Source organism: Pelobates fuscus, chromosome 3 (genome assembly GCF_036172605.1).
Source record: "Pelobates fuscus isolate aPelFus1 chromosome 3, aPelFus1.pri, whole genome shotgun sequence".
Classification (NCBI taxonomy): Eukaryota; Metazoa; Chordata; class Amphibia; order Anura; family Pelobatidae; genus Pelobates; species Pelobates fuscus.
Genome location: NC_086319.1, coordinates 382,607,859 through 382,625,749, shown reverse-complemented (window position 1 = coordinate 382,625,749; position 17,891 = coordinate 382,607,859). Strand labels below are relative to the sequence as shown.

The 17,891-nt window shown below is 43.6% G+C and overlaps 1 protein-coding gene across 2 annotated transcripts; it reads right to left on the bottom strand.

Annotated features, from left to right (window-relative positions):
* Positions 1-3,165: 3,165 nt before the first annotated feature.
* LOC134603537 (surfeit locus protein 4-like) lies at positions 3,166-17,550 on the bottom strand. 2 transcript variants are annotated; one of them, XM_063449603.1, is made up of 6 exons: positions 17,413-17,550; positions 8,840-9,026; positions 5,766-5,842; positions 5,575-5,618; positions 4,782-4,968; positions 3,166-4,180 (listed from the first exon to the last, which is right to left on the bottom strand). In XM_063449603.1, the coding sequence occupies exons 1-6, from the start codon at positions 17,455-17,457 to the stop codon at positions 3,914-3,916; spliced, it is 807 nt and encodes a 268-aa protein (XP_063305673.1). In that variant the 5' UTR covers positions 17,458-17,550; the 3' UTR covers positions 3,166-3,913. The 2 variants fall into 2 exon arrangements, with proteins under 2 accessions (XP_063305673.1, XP_063305674.1); XM_063449604.1 differs by lacking the exon at positions 17,413-17,550 and having other exon boundaries at positions 5,766-5,903; positions 8,840-8,921.
* Positions 17,551-17,891: the final 341 nt, after the last annotated feature.

Here is a 17,891-nt window from a genome sequence, read left to right as displayed (position 1 = left end):
ACTGCGACTTGGAGCTATATCCTGCACAGCCCGTTTACAGACTCACAGGCCAGGTGGCTTCTTATCTGGTCACCTTGGTCTGTGTTTATTTGCAAGGGTGAGCGTATATCTCTGAATACCGGACTCCACATCAGGTAAGATCCCTGACAGTAGCACGGGAAACTTCCCACCTCATTACCGCCCAGCGACAGAGCCCGCCAACCTCCGCTATTGTCCCCAAAGGATGTCCACACCAATCTCAGGGACCCCCGGAATGGTAACTGTCACAAACAGCCACCGTTCGCAGGGTCCCTGTGTGACTAGGTTGGAAAAGGACCCCAGCAACCCAAGTCAAGCCTCAGCGCCTGGGTCTGAAGTGTTCCAGGGTCCCTGATAGCGGCGAGGAAGCAGACTTGGCGGAGGTACTAATACTTAAATATGTTTGGTTACAGTACAAATCGATACCATCAGGACCTTTAGCACTCTTTGAGGCTTGTCTTTAGTTTAGTTCTGTTTAGCTCAAGCATCATGGACAAATGGAATGTGTTACCACAACTTTTTACAGTCAAAAATAACTTGGGTTAAATTTTTTTTAGGTGATGCTTAGTTTTCTTTCTATATTAAAAATGGAACAAATTATATCACAGTGAGGAGGAGGAAGAGAAACTGGGGGTCTTGTACAAAAATTGTAGAGTATCTGCTTATGCGTTTAAAAAAAAAAAAAAATTGTATTCTTCATTTTGTTGTGGCAACATTTTTCTTTTTGTACCCTTACTGACACTGTCATCTTGTGCTCCCCCGGACAGAACTAGCGGTGCTGCCCTTGTATAAAAAAAAAAAAAAAGGGGTACACGTTATTGCTCACTGTCTGGCAGAACTGGGAAGAAAAATATGAGCCAATATATTAAGGGTGACATAACCGATTTTAAAATATAGGAAACTGACACGGTTGGAAAGATTTTTGTGCAACTTTTTTTTTTTTTTATGCATAACCAACATTATTCCATATTTCCTCTTCTCTGCAAGAGAACGTATACCTAATGACAGAGAGCCAAGATGGAGGCATCCCCTTGCAGGATAGGGGTGTGAATTTCTCAATTTAATTTTCACACCTCAAACACCTATTTGTTAAATATACTGGGATACAAAAACTTTAAGGTTCAAAATCCAGATAAGTGACAGTTTCCCTTTAAGTTGCCTTTTTCTACATTGCTGCTTTGAATAAGGTTTAATCAAAATATGACTTTATATTCAAAGTGAATTTCAAATCGATGGCCGGAGTATCCAAACTCTAAGTCAGGGATACTTTCAAAGTTACTCCAGTTTGGCTAGTTTGAACTTAAATTTGAAATGAACTTTCTCACTTTAGAGAAGATTCCGGTTAGCTTTCATCATATCTTGGCTAATTTTGCGCCAAAAAATATATAAATACAATTCAGTTTTCAATTTTTTGCAACACTTCAGGACTGTGATCATTATTCAATGATCACTAGTAAGCAGGCACTACAGCAAACTTACTCTTCTGAGCCTCTTCTTCGCAATGAAAAAAGATTTGTCACTTTATCAACTAAGAGTTTCACCTCTCCTTCATTTCCCTGATTACTAAATCTCACCTTAAATGTATTTTTTTAAAATCAGAATGCAAGTGTCGATGACAAAGGTTTGTATACTCTATAAATATAGGGAAAAGTTGTACATGTAACACAGCACTACACATTCACGTTTCTTTTTTGCATATTTGATTTAGTGTGGTACAGGGGGGGGGGGAAGCACGAGTGTTGAACCTGTACATACATTGTAAAGATAGCACCAATTCACATTTCTATCATTTAGTTTGCCCTACTATTTAAAGGTACAAATTAATACCACCAGGACCTCTAATATTCTCTGAAGTTTGTCTTTTTACAACTTAGCAGCTAAGTGCTGTTTGGCTCTAGCATTATGTGAAAATGAAGTGTGTTACCACAACCTTTTACATGAATGGTAGTTAGAAATACTTTAAGCCATTTAAACCGTAGAGAGGCATTGCTACTTCTCTGAAAATGACACCATTGAATAAACCACAGAACGTCACCAATAAAATGTAACCATTTTCATGTGTTGTTCTATTTGCTTTTTAGAGCAAACAGTTTAATAAATATCAAATATTGTAGATTATCTGTCTATACTTTTATTTTATGGACTAGTTTTTTTTTTCATTTCGTACTTTTTTCTATGTTGTGCCAACATTTTCCTTTTTGTACCCTTGCTGACACTTCCATCTTGTGCTCCCCACCCAGACAGAATGGTGCAGTCCTTGTATAAAAACACAGGGTACACATTTTATTATTCAGTCAGCCTGGCAGAACTAGGAAGAAAAATATGAGCCATTGTATTAAAGGTGACATAATAGATCAAAAATATAAGAAATTGACCCAGTTGGAAAGTGTTTATGAAACGTTGCTTTTTTTTTTTTTTTTTAAACCATTATTTCATATCTACTCCCCTCTGCATTCCAAGAGAATGTATTCATAATGACAGAGAGCCAAGATGGAGACATCCCCTTGCAGGATAGAGGTGTGAATTTCTCACTCATTTTCACACCTAAAAACATATTTGTTAAAAAAAGGGGGATAAGTATACTTGATATGTTCAAAATCCAGAGAAGTGACAGTTTCCCTTTAAGTCGCCCTTTTCTACACTGCTACCATTGCTGCTTTGAATCAGGTTAAACCAAACGTGACAATATAATTGATATACTTAATAGTGAATTGGATACCCAATTCAACTAACACGTTTCTTTGCCAAATTGAGAATCCTAAGTGAATTTCAAGTGCACGGCAGGTGTAGCTGAACGGAATATATCACTGATTTAGCAAGTTACTCCAGTTTGGCTATTTGAATCTTAAATTTGAAATTGACTTTCTTACTTTAGTGAATAATCCTGTTAGCTTTTGTCATATCTTGGCTAACTTTGTGCAAATGTCATAATTCAGTTCATTTACTGCCACACCTGAAGACTGTGATTATTATTCAGTGATCACCAGAACCCAGCACTACAGCAAACTTAGTCTTCTGAGCCTCTTATTCACCATGTGAAAGATTTGCAACTTTATCAACTAAGAGTTTCACCTCTCCTTCATTTTCCTGATTACTAAATCTCACCTTAAATGTATTTTCAAAATCAGAATGCAAGTGTCGATGACAAAGGTTTGAACTAATTATTGCTTGTGTTTCAGCTCAACAGAAACCGGTGTGTGTGTGAATGATATTGTACAGTATTTGTAAAGCACAAATATGAATGCAATATGTTTTAATAATCATGGAAAAGAGTTCAATAGACGCAATCATGATCACCGTTATCACTTTTTTTTTTTTCTTAAAAAGAATCCTCACATTCATACCTAGTTTCTATCTGCATTGATCCTTTGGCCATGATTTGCACATTTTCCAGTTTGGTCAATCTATTTCCTGAAGATCTGAGCTTGAAGGTTGTGTGCCCCGGTCACAGGCGTTTTTGGTAAAGGGGTTACGTTAATACTGGCAGATTGAATTCAGCTAAGGAAGACACAGCCCAAAAACGGTTTATCGTGTTCTTTCATGTTTCTTTGTGGACATCTAACCTCTAAGATATTTTTTTACCAAAGAAGTGATATTTCTGAACCCGTTACCTGCCAATAACAAGTGCAGAATGATCTTACTAACTTTATGTGTAGCATACAAAAAAAAATAAAAACATATTTTTAAAGTGTCTGGATTATATAAAGTGTGGGTTCTGAGTGCACCCATTCCCTCCCCACTGTTTCTTCAATGGGACATTCCAACAACAGACAGGCTTGAACCAAACGGCCAACCATGTGCAGACCAGCATCAAGCCTTTTTTATGAACCTCGTCAAGCGGGCATTGCTTGGTGCGGTGATGTATAAAATGTCCTGAGTGAAGAGGCTGGGACGATCACCATTTCTTCTTATGCTCATCCATAGATACACCTCCAGGCCCTAGTGCTACAACAAGCAGCAAGCCTCCCATGACAGAGAGGGTCTGGAAGAAGTCATACTTCAAGAAATCATGAAGAGGGCGGTAAGAAGGTATCTGCCAGAAAGCATTCTGGACCAAGTTTATGATCAGCAGCCACAGGAATAATGTTAGAGCTGCAAGCTTGGTTTTGAATCCCACAGTTACCAAGAGCATCAAAGCCAGGCCGAAGATGTCCTGGAAAATCTGAAGTGGGGAAAAGAAGGAGGGGAAAAAAAAGTTAGTATAAAGAAGCTGTATGTTAATGTATACAGGTTTTCACATCCAATCCCCGTATCAAATTTTAAGCAAATTTAGACACTGCAGCTGCGAGACTACATTTGGCAATATTGTGTCATTAGTGAGCAGAGCGTTGCATAGTTTGACACCAAAGGTATGCATTGAAGGGACACGCCAAACCAGTGTCTAATGCCCATAAATTCTATTATCAGTTCTGAGCCTATCCCACACATTATGTATATTACATCTAACTTCTTAGGATGTTCATTCACAAGCACTATTTTAGCTATTACTGTAGTTTTTTTTTTTTTGGTTAATCTGGATGCTTCTTCTATTTAAACCATGAGACGCATATACTAACATCAGCTCACCTTTTTTCTCCATTCCCAGCACCCCTGATGTCTGGGGTACATGTTTTAATTTTTTTTTTGTACACAATAGGTAAATAAAATCAGTTTCTCCTAGCACCATTTTTTCCCTCCTTGCAGTCATTGACCACACACAGGCCTACTATCTGTTCTATGTCTGCACCACACAGCAAGCAACATGCATATCACACAGTACATACAGTGAAAGGATCTGTGTTGAAGCGGATCAGTGTCATAAACATTAGGATGAGTAGAATGCGTCCTCCAAGCTGCATGTATTGACGTGGCGAATTGCCACCCACAGTAGGGACTCCAGCGAACATTGACTTCCCATCAGAGCGAGACTCTGCCAAAAGCAGCAGGAGACCACCACCTAGAGCCAAATTCCTAAGCAGAGGGGGTAATAAAAACAGGGAGAGACAAACCGTAAAGTTTCATAAAATATGAAATAAAAGTGAGAGGTGAGAAATAAAATAAAAGATGAGTGACAAATGGCTTGGAAGTATGGAAAGACAAAATAAGGAGGGCACCCATAACAAGGGGAGAAGTGAAGGGTGTGTACCACAAGTAGGGGGACACTTGACAAGCAGTTTAAAAAAATAAAAAATAAAAAAATAGAATAACTAAAAAGTAATGAGCAACAAGGAAAGCGAGCATGGAAAATGAAGAGGAGAAAGAAGTATACACTGAGATTATGATTGGAATTAAGGAATCCAAGCAGCGCATACAGAGTTACTTCCTAAAGTGAGAATTGAAAGTGAATTTCAAATTTAAAGATAGAGTAGCCGAACGGACAGCATAGCCATTTTGACCTTAAATTTGAAATTCACTTTGAATACTTTGCTGAATAAACCCAACTATGTGAAGAGTGCAGGATGTGATACAATGAAGGAGTTAAGAATAGACAGAGGGGGAGGAATTGGCAAATCAACACAGGAGGTCCAAGGTAATTCAGCTGGAATGCAAGCAGGAACATGAGGAGACAATACTAACCTCATAAGGAACTTCACGTCCCACAGGATGTTGTATACAACAGTCTGAAAGGCAAAATGAATGTATTTGGTCACAAAGTCAACTGAAGCAGGGATTCCACCTGTCCTTCAACTGCGAGAGGATTCCCTATCGATTAAAAGCAAAAAGTCCACAGTATTTCAGAACGTTTAAATTCTGAGGGTTACTCTCACCTGCATGAAGACGATCCCAAAGAGTCCAAAACATGCGTAAGAGACATATTTCCTTGTTAGGACCAGAACGCAGCCAACTAAGGAGAGACATAGATAACATTCAGGATCCCACCCCAGAGGTAGCTGCACTGTGTAAAACTGTAATAGAAAGAAGCTGTATCAACAGAAATACACTATTCATACCCTTCCGCTGGGGTGGCTGCATTGTGCCCTGTGTATAATGTAACAGAAAGGAGCTGTATAAATACAGATATTACTAGGATCCCACCCCAGAGGAGACTGTGATGTGTATAATGTAATAGAAAGGGGCTGTATAAATACAGATATTACTAAGATCCCACCCAGAGGGGGCTGCGCTGTGTATAATGTAATAGAAAGGAGCTGTATAAATACAGATATTACTAGGATCCCACCCCAGAGGGGCTGCGCTGTGTATAATGTAATAGAAAGGAGCTGTATGAATACAGATATTACTAGGATCCCACCCCAGAGGGGCTGCGCTGTGTATAATGTAACCGAAAGGAGCTGTATAAATACAGATATTACTAGGATCCCACCCCAGAGGGGGCTGTGCTGTGTATAATGTAATAGAATGGAGCTATATAAATACAGATATTACTAGGATCCCACCCCAGAGGGGGCCGCGCTGTGTATAATGTAATAGAAAGGAGCTGTATAAATACAGATATTACTAGGATCCCACCCCAGAGGGGGCTGCACTGTGTATAATGTAATAGAAAGGAGCTGTATAAATACAGATATTACTAGGATCCCACCCCAGAGGGGGCTGCACTGTGTATAATGTAATAGAAAGGAGCTGTATAAATACAGATATTACTAGGATCCCACCCCAGAGGGGGCCGCGCTGTGTATAATGTAATAGAAAGGAGCTGTATAAATACAGATATTACTAGGATCCCACCCCAGAGGGGGCTGCACTGTGTATAATGTAATAGAAAGGAGCTGTATAAATACAGATATTACTAGGATCCCACCCCAGAGGGGGCTGCGCTGTGTATAATGTAATAGAATGGAGCTATATAAATACAGATATTACTAGGATCCCACCCCAGAGGGGGCCGCGCTGTGTATAATGTAATAGAAAGGAGCTGTATAAATACAGATATTACTAGGATCCCACCCCAGAGGGGGCTGCACTGTGTATAATGTAATAGAAAGGAGCTGTATAAATACAGATATTACTAGGATCCCACCCCAGAGGGGGCTGCACTGTGTATAATGTAATAGAAAGGAGCTGTATAAATACAGATATTACTAGGATCCCACCCCAGAGGGGGCCGCGCTGTGTATAATGTAATAGAAAGGAGCTGTATAAATACAGATATTACTAGGATCCCACCCCAGAGGGGGCTGCACTGTGTATAATGTAATAGAAAGGAGCTGTATAAATACAGATATTACTAGGATCCCACCCAGAGGGGGCTGCACTGTGTATAATGTAATAGAAAGGGGCTGTATAAATACAGATATTACTAGGATCCCATCCCAGAGGGGGCTGCTCTGTGTATAATGTAATAGAAAGGAGCTGTATGAATACAGATATTACTAGGATCCCACCCCAGAGGGGGCTGCGCTATGTATAATGTAATAGAAAGGAGCTGTATAAATACAGATATTACTAGGATCCCACCCCAGAGGGGGCTGCGCTGTGTATAATGTAATAGAAAGGAGCTGTATAAATACAGATATTACTAGGATCCCACCCCAGAGGGGGCTGCGCTGTGTATAATGTAATAGAAAGGAGCTGTATAAATACAGATATTACTAGGATCCCACCCCAGAGGGGGCTACGCTGTGTATAATGTAATAGAAAGGAGCTGTATAAATACAGATATTACTAGGATCCCACCCCAGAGGGGGCTGCGCTGTGTATAATGTAATAGAAAGGAGCTGTATAAATACAGCTATTACTAGGATCCCACCCCAGAGGGGGCTGTGCTGTGTATAATGTAATAGAAAGGAGCTGTATAAATACAGATATTACTAGGATCCCACCCCCGAGGGGGCTGCACTGTGTATAATGTAATAGAAAGGAGCTGTATAAATACAGATATTACTGGGACCCCACCCCAGAAGGGGCTGCGCTGTGTATAATGTAATAGAAAGGAGCTGTATAAATACAGATATTACTAGGATTCCACCCCAGAGGAGACTGCGCTGTGTATAATGTAATAGAAAGGAGCTGTATAAATACAGATATTACTAGGATCCCACCCAGAGGGGGCTGCGCTGTATATAATGTAATAGAAAGGAGCTGTATAAATACAGATATTACTAGGATTCCACCCCAGAGGAGACTGCGCTATGTATAATGTAATAGAAAGGAGCTGTATAAATACAGATATTACTAGGATCCCACCCCAGAGGAGACTGCGATGTGTATAATGTAATAGAAAGGGGCTGTATAAATACAGATATTACTAAGATCCCACCCAGAGGGGGCTGCGCTGTGTATAATGTAATAGAAAGGAGCTGTATAAATACAGATATTACTAGGATCCCACCCCAGAGGGGCTGCGCTGTGTATAATGTAATAGAAAGGAGCTGTATGAATACAGATATTACTAGGATCCCACCCCAGAGGGGCTGCGCTGTGTATAATGTAACCGAAAGGAGCTGTATAAATACAGATATTACCAGGATCTCACCCCAGAGGGGGCTGCGCTATGTATAATGTAATAGAAAGGAGCTGTATGAATACAGATATTACTAGGATCCCACCCCAGAGGGGGCTGCGCTGTGTATAATGTAATAGAAAGGAGCTGTACAAATACAGATATTACCAGGATCTCACCCCAGAGAGGGCTGCGCTTTGTATAATGTAATAGAAAGGAGCTGTATGAATACAGATATTACTAGGATCCCATCCCAGAGGGAGTTGCGGTGTGTATAATGTAATAAAAATGGAGCTGTGTACTAGGATCCCAGCCCAGGCTGCTCGGGCTATACTTTAACAGAAAGGAGTTGTATTGGTACATTTTACCAGGACGTCTGTGAACACAATGACCGTTCTGGCTGAAGCTGCCTCCAGGACTGTGATGCTCAGTACTCACCAATCTGGCCACACATATTAAAGATCACAAACAGCGTTGCCATGAACATCCCACAATTCCAGGACATGTTGATGTAATCCCGTTGCTCATTCCACTGTAGCCACATGCGAATGCCATCCTCGAGAAAAGTGCTGATCAGACAGAGGTGAGCGATGTGAGGGAGATAACGCTTTGTGACACGCAGGAACTGTGAAAATAAAGTTAGATCATCACAGTCCTGTTTAGTGGGAAACACATCCAGGAAACCAATTAGTAGTAAAACTATAAAGGCACCAAAACCATTTCATCTCAATGAAGTGGTCTGGGTGCATGACCCCTTTTTTTGTAATAATTGCAGCCTTAACAAACCTCCAGTGCAGGGTAGGCAAACGCTGTGGACTACAATTCTCTTGATGCTTTGCCAGCATTATGGCTGCAAGAGTATTATGGGAGATTTAGTTCACAACATCTAGACTGACTCTCAGCCAAGGAGGCAGGACTGGTAGCAGGGAGACAGGTGCAGCAGGGGCAAGTATACCTTTTTAATTCTTTATTTACTGCATTGAAAGCACATGAAATGGTTTGACATTGTTCACAGGGCAATAACAGGTTGTTGCAGAGTAATATATGACATTATGTTCTTTTCAGGTACAAACTAGATGCCGGTTGTTACATGTCATGGTACATTAATTTTGCTTTCAGGCCCTTATTCAAGCACGTGCCAGACAATACTTTTTCGTATTATTAGGAACGTAGAACGAACCATACGAACATATGAACATAAGTAGAAAGGGAGAATTAGATGTAGGAAAGTGAGAAGGTTTGTGTAAAAAGATACATTTCTATTGTCCCCGGAGAGTGGGATGTGTGAGCTTGTTTGCTGTGTGTTATCCCACTGTGGGGTGCGCATCCAAAAGAGATGCGCCGGGTCACCGATCCCATCGCAGAGTGCTCTGTGTCTCCCCTGCAGTTCCGCCCACCCACCCCAGGCCCCCGGTCTCCACTTGGATATGCCTGGACCGGAGTCCACGGGTGTCCCAAAGGACAGTACAGTAATGAATAGAGGAAGAGAAAGGGGAAGAGTGCATTGAGTGGCCCTTTAGTTAATTGTATTTAAGTAATCCATCCATGGCTCCCAAACTTTGTTGAATTTGGATTCTGAGTTCCGGACGTTGGCCGTGAGCTCGTCCATGATGTTGTGGTCTTTAATTTTCCCAATTACCTCTTGTATGGTGGGGACTTTAATTTTGAGCCATGCCCCTGCCAGTGCTCTCCGTGCTGCCAAAGCTATTTGAGTCAGTAGTTTATTTGTGTGTCTGGGCATGCGATAGGAGGAATGTCCATGGAGACAAGGTTATAGGCATCTGCAGTACCTTGGAGGTTAGGTCCCCAATTCCCTTCCAGAAACTGTGCAGATTGGGGAAGTCCCACCACATGTGGAAGTAGGTTCCCTTTGGCCGCACATTCTTAAGCATAAATCTGTTGGGTTTCAACCTTCTCTGTGTAAGAAAACTGGGGTGACATGCCACCGGAGCATTATCGAATACATTTGTTCTTGTGATAGGACGCATACGGAGATCTTGGATGCGGTTTCCAAGATTTCCTGCCACCCTATGCCCTCTACGGTTTCTCCTATATCAGCTTCCCTTTTATCTATATAGGTCAGGTCTCCCCACACTGAGGGTTCTTCGCTAAGATGCATGTATATAAATGGAGAAGAGGCATTTGCGGTATTTTCTGTCATTGCAGAGGTGTCCAACGTGTCCTTGTTGCCGCTTCCTTAACCCCTGGGGTGTGTGCAAAATCTTGTATTTGTATGCAACGGAAAAAGTCGGAAGGAGTGAGTGGAGTCTCCTGTCGTAAGATTTCGAAGCCAAGTATAGTGTTCCTTTGCCACAGGTGGTGGAATCTCTGGAGTCCTGCCCTTATTAAATTCTTGCGGTCTCATGCCTGGCAGAAACTGCCTATTATGGTATACAGGTGTCATGGGGGAGGGAGTGTTTGCTAGATTAAATTTCTCCCTCGTGAGGTCCCATAGGTCTAGGGAATTGATGGGCATGCTGTCCATAATAGGGCCCGAGAGGGGAACATCGTATTTCATTAATCCCGCCTCTAAGTCTGGCAACTTATATACACCTGGAGGTGCGTGCCACATTACTAGCTGTGATAGTTGCGCAGCGTAATAGAACAGTAGGAGATTCGGTAGGCCCAGCCCCCACTCCCGTCTCTAGGGCAGTATAATAGGGGTCTTGCTAGTCTGTCGTTTGCGCTGGCATATGAAGTAGTCTATTGTGGACTGTAAGGTAGCTAGGTTCTGACATTTTTTTTTTTTTATTGCAAACAGGGCTGGTAACCTAAATAGTAATGGAACCGAGCAATAACAAACCGACTGAAAGCTTGGATATAAGACTTAAAAATTGAAGTGCTACACGGTCAGCCAGGCTTTAAAGGGTACTTGTCACTGTAAGCCTTGAGGGCCCAAGGCACACTAACCAGGGGTCCATTTTTACTCACCAATGGCTGGCAGACATTTTGAGCCGTGTAAGGGTACACACGCTGCAAAGTGCTCCTAATTAGAATAGTAAAAGCTATTAGCAAATGCATGAAATGAAATAAAGTTACACAGTTATCATGGAACACGTAACCTCGAATCATAGTACAGCTAGAGGAAGGTAAAGGTGAGGATTTTAGGGAAATAGAAGTTATTTGGGAGTAATTTGAGTATGTATGGTCAGATGAACTGGGATTGGATTATGTAGGGTCAAGGAAGGCTTTTATGAAGAGATATTTTAGGAACATGCCAAAATATTTTTAGGGGAGTGACTAACTAGACAGAAATATGGCCATATAGTTCAATAACAGAGGGCTAGGAGTGAAAACAAGTGGAATCTGGAAGGCGCGCACTGGAAGTGTTAGGGAGGTAAAGGAGGTGTGAGGAGTAGGTAGGTGAAAGGTTGGAGAAGGCTGATCAAGGCACATGTGGCAAAACAGACAAGCCACTTCTTGAATTTGTTGGACAATGGAGTGCCATGCTTTTGTGGATATATTGTAATGGTGCCCTAATGTCCGAGGGATAATTAACTTAGCAGCTACTGATCTAGTTAACTCCCTATAACGCCACAGTGGGATTTTCATTGCTCAAGCCATGGACCTCCTGATGGAGTGATATATATTAAAAAAAATAAATAAAGTAGTGTCCCTTGCTCCAAATGAAGCAGTTCTTATTCACCATTTTAGCAAGTCTCGGCTAGTGAACAGCAATAGTTACTCTGGGTATCCAGTGCTCAAAAAGAGGGACACTTGATGGAGACGCGCAACTCGAGTGCTGAGTCCTAGCACACATTGCATTTTGAAATAACACTCACAGAGGCTAAATACATCCAGTTTTTCATTTTAAAGAAGAGAAACATGATGATTTGTTTCCTTCGGACAGCAGGCAGAGAAGTAGGTTGGGTGTACATCATTATGAATTCCAAGCTTTTAGCATTATCACAGGATTTTTATAAAGCACCAACATATTCGACTGTGCTGCACAATTAGGGAAGTAAAAAAACAAAAAACACGTACAATATTCACAAATCAATAAATACAGCATTCTAGTGGCTTGCTTCACAAGTCCAATACAACAAGTTTCCAGGTCTTATTTCTTGATCTTAATTTACAAAGTTCCAAAATATCCTGCAGTGATTTACAGTGAGTACGTGATAAAATTGGTAAAAGAAGCTAGGCACAAACGATTAGGGAGTCTAATGCAAATGGTGTATAATTACACAAGCTAGAAGTGCTATAAAGAAGGGAGCACTGAATACAGGGGTACTTACAATACAATTTACATAGCACAGTAACCCACGTGTGAGAAGGTTTAGGCAACACCAAAATACGCTGTGTAAATTAGTTAAGCACTGCTCGGCAGTATAGACTCTTTGGAAATGCCCAATCATGCACGCACTCTTATGGGATTTGTCTACAGACACATGAACATGCCTGGAGTACCAACGAATAATCATGTCACCATGGACATATGAAGTCTGTGGAGGTGTATTTTCTTTGTATGATGGGGTAATGCAGGTTATTCCATAAGGCAGTAGTACCTAAATTTAAAGGAACACTATAATTTTATGAAAACAAACATGTATTTTTAGCACTATAATTGTCATAGATAACGGTAAATAAAGGGTTAAAGCCTTTGCCTTAGTCAAATCCTTCCACATCTGAAGGGGTGAAAGACATTTTATACACGCAATGCTCTCCCATTAAAGACTGAGATTGATTTTTGAACTACAAGGAAGTAAGTCTGTGGTTTTATTATTATCGTTTCTCCCGAGCGCTCGAACACCTAATTAGGAGCCCCTGGTTATCACTTGGATGATTGATCCGTTATAAAATGTCTATATCATAATATCCCGCTCACTATTTAGGCGGTTGGCCCTCCATGTAAAGAGTAAAAAAATAAAAAAAAAAAAATAAAAAAAAAAATGATTTACTCCAGTGCTCTCTCTAGGCCGGCCCCAACTTCTCGTCTTACATCAAAAGTCTTGATGACTGCGCTCAGTCAATGACCATCACCCTGTGCAATCAAAGTTGCACATAATTGACATTCGCAACCTGGGGCTGGCTGATGACACCCGTACGATGCTCCCAGAGGTGGAGTTACCCTGCCAGCTGCTGAGGGGCTAACATACAGATGCATTATTTTAATACTTCTCTAGGAGACATATTCTATAGGGCTATTGAGGCATTTACTGATGTTCATGCGCCAATTTCATACAGGCAGGTAGGGAGGGAGGGAGACTGCGGTCACTGACAGTGTCCTGGAGGTGGAGGGTAACAGAAGTGAGAGAGGTAAGTAATATTACCTTACCGTAAAGGGTCAAAGAAACATTCAAAACAATGAAATGAAGGGGGGCGGGGCCTGACCGCCGAAGGGATCAGACGTGCCATGTCTGAGCTCCCGCTCTGGGGCCGGAAAACCGGCACTAACTGCAGGCCAAATCTAACCTGAAAACCACGACGGTGACCACCTTGATCCCCAACTGACGGGGTACGAGAGGACACCTTTAAAGACCGTGCCTGGAACCAATAGTGGCCCGACAGGGGCCCGGAGTGTGTAGGGGCTTGAGCCGGGACGAGACGGCCGCTCTCCCGGGTCTCCGGCCGGCGTCTGGCTCCCCCCCCCCCTCTGGACCGGGGGGGTCATCCCGGTCTACACAGGTGGCCACTAACACACCACTATGGGCCTACAGCAACCACCCTGCAGCTGATACTCACCAAGCAGCACCCCTCAAGATGGCTGCCGCATGCAAGCCACGTGCGCGATCTGCCGACACGACTGCACTGATTGCGGAGGAGCACGACAGGATGGCACAGGGCAAATTCAGAGACAATGTCACCTCTTACCACAGCCGGGGAGAGAGGGGGGCTGGAAGAGCTCCTGAACCCTCGGTCTGCAACTAGGGGAGCCATGAGCGTATACCGCACAGAGCCTTCAACAGGCACCCTCCCCATGCTACATCAAGCCTACAAGCGATGCACCTGACGATGGCCCCAGACAGGGAGGAGAAGCTCAACCGCCACTCAGATGAGTACCTGAGATGCTTGCAAATGCCTGCAGATCCCTGTCACTGTATATTGAGCTAGACCGCAGTGTCTCCAGGTCCAACATATTATCTTTGAGTCATAGCCCAACTTTACGCATCACAGAAGGCCGCAGCCTTAAGTTACATCCTTGCCGCCTAAGACCTAGTACCCCTGGCTCCGCACCGCAACGGTATTAACTGTCCTGCCTACTGCACCCACTGACCTAAGTCAGCCGACAGCGATATGCCCGACTCCAGTAGCCCTACCTAAGCAATGTCTAGCCAGCATGTCACAAGATAGTTACTGCTTAAAAATGTACCAACGTTTGAGATATACCTACCTTGTTATATTGTAATATCCTTGGCATAGCCAACAACCACACTGTATATGGTCTGCCTGTGTTCTCGACAACTCTTACACCTACCCCGTATATTGTTAGTTGGATAAGCATGAAGTATCAACCATTTATGTTTTCCGTATCCTAGTCATTTATGTCTAATATAAAAAATGTGCAACTTCCATGTGCCAAGATACTGTCTATGATGAAAAGTATATGTGTGCTGTTGTGGCACGTTAAATATGTCTGTCAAGCACTTGCACACAAAAATAAAGAATTGAAAAAAGAAAAAAAAAAACAATGAAATGAAATATTGTTTTTATTGCAGGAGAATTATTTGAGGAGTTAAATGGTCAAATCATGCAGACACCACAACATGTTTAATGGGTTACTATGGCATTCCTGCTGGGCAGTGCGGTGACATGTTTAATGGGTTACTATGGAATTCCCCCCCCGGGCAGTGCAGTGACAGGTTTAATGGGTTACTATGGCATTCCCGCCGGGAAGTGCGGTGACATGTTTAATGGGTTACTATGGCATTCCCGCCGGGCAGTGCAGTGACATGTTTAATGGGTTACTATGGCATTCCCGCCGGGCAGTGCAGTGACTTGTTTAATGGGTCACTATGTTATTCCCGCAGTGCAGTGACATGTTTAATGGGTTACTATGGCATTCCTGCTGGGCAGTGCGGTGACTTGTTTAATGGATTACTATGGCATTCCCGCCGGGCAGTGCAGTGACATGTTTAATGGGTCACTATGTTATTCCCGCAGTGCAGTGACATGTTTAATGGGTTACTATGGCATTCCTGCTGGGCAGTGCGGTGACATGTTTAATGGGTTACTATGGCATTCCCCCCCCCGGGCAGTGCGGTGACATGTTTAATGGGTTACTATGGCATTCCCCCCCCGGGCAGTGCGGTGACATGTTTAATGGGTTACTATGGCATTCCCCCCCCGGGCAGTGCGTTGACATGTTTAATGGGTTACTATGGCATTCCCGCCGGGCAGTGCAGTGACATGTTTAATGGGTTACTATGGCATTCCCGCCGGGCAGTGCGGTGACATGTTTAATGGGTTACTATGGCATTCCCGCCGGGCAGTGCGGTGACATGTTTAATGAGTTACTATGGCATTCCCGCCGGGCAGTGCAGTGACATGTTTAATGGGTCACTATGTTATTCCCGCAGTGCAGTGACATGTTTAATGGGTTACTATGGCATTCCCGCCGGGCAGTGTGGTGACATGTTTAATGGGTTACTATGGCATTCCCGCCGGGCAGTGTGGTGACATGTTTAATGGGTTACTATGGCATTCCCGACGGGCAGTGCAGTGACATGTTTAATGGGTCACTATGTTATTCCCACAGTGCAGTGACATGTTTAATGGATTACTATGGCATTCTCGCTGGGCAGTGCAGTGACAGGTTTAATGGGTTACTATGGCATTCCTGCTGGGCAGTGCGGTGACATGTTTAATGGGTTACTATGGCATTCCCGCCGGGCAGTGTGCTGACAGGTTTAATGGGTTACTATGGCATTCTCGCTGGGCAGTGCAGTGACAGGTTTAATGGGTCACTGTTATTCCCTCTGGGCAGTGCGGTGACATGTTTAATGGGTTACCAAACCAGTCCACACGCCCCCCTACCAGTCTAGGATTTAGACCCGGTTGTGCCTAAGGTGTCTTTAGAAGAAAAGAAAAACGACACAACTGGGTAATCTCTAAATCCTGAACTGGTGAGGGATATGTTAAATGGGTTAAACGTTAAGTACCATTGGGCAATGCAGTGACATGTGTAATGGGTTTATGGTCTAACCCTATGGATAGCACAGCAACCTGTTGAATGAGTTACTAAGTCAGTCCCACAAGAAAGCACAGCGACATGTTTAATGTGTTAAAGGGCCAGTCCCCCTGCAGAATGCAGTGACATGTATAATGTGTTAAAGGGCCAGTCCCCCTGCAGAATGCAGTGACAGGTATAATGTGTTAAAAGGCCAGTCCCCCTGTAGAATGCAGTGACAGGTATAAAGAGTTAAAGGGCCAGTCCCCCTGCAGAATGCAGTGACAGGTATAATGTGTTAAAAGGCCAGTCCCCCTGTAGAATGCAGTGACAGGTATAAAGAGTTAAAGGGCCAGTCCCCCTGCAGAATACAGTGACAGGTATAATGAGTTAAAGGGCCAGTCGCCCTGTAGAGTGCAGTGACAGGTATAATGAGTTAAAGGGCCAGTCGCCCTGTAGAGTGCAGTGACATGTATAATGAGTTAAAGGGCCAGTCGCCCTGTAGAGTGCAGTGACAGGTATAATGTGTTAAAGGGCCAGTCCCCCTGCAGAGTGCAGTGACAGGTATAATGTGTTAAAGGGCCAGCCCCCCCTGTAGAGTGCAATGACAGGTATAATGTGTTAAAGGGCCAGTCCCCCTGGGGAGCTCAGTGATATCTTTTTAATCAGTGCTTGATAATTAACAGTAATTGACCCCCCCCCCCCCCGCCCAGCCACTTGGTTACTTCCCTTTCTCTTTCGCAATCATTAACCAGAGGAAACAACCAACGCCTGACAAAGGGGAGCGCAGCGATTCACGGACTGTACCATTTCTCCAACAGGGGAGACCTCACTGAACATTAGCCAAGACGCCTTTTGTCACGGGCTACTGAATGAAGCGGGGCTGGCGGCTGGCTGTTACCTGGTCTGCCAGTTCGTCGGCGGCTCCCATCAAATCCGAAGGCATCCTCTCCTCCTTCGTAGGCAGCGAATGAACCCGTCCGTCTCGCGCTCCCACTGAGCACTGCACGCGAGGGGCCGCGCCAGCCAGCCAGAGAGACGCGTCACCACAACATGCCACGCTGATTGGTCGAACCGCTGTTCAACACTGCGTGCGCTGTGACCCCCGCCAGCCAATCACTGGGCCCCAACTCACCGCTTCATTCAGCAGGGCACGTCACAAACGGCAGACGCTTGACAGGCGCTTGTTTGTAATCAAGAACTTCTTTCCGAGCGAGTGAACTTCGGTAGAGGGGCGGGGCTCTCGCTAGCCACACCCCCCCCCGCCTGAGCCTTCGATGGGCAACGGCGCGCATTCCTTAGAGCTCCGTTGCCTCCATTTTTGATTTGGGCAAATGCCCTTAGTGTGAGCTTAGACAGGCTAGCCTGGGCTTTACTGGG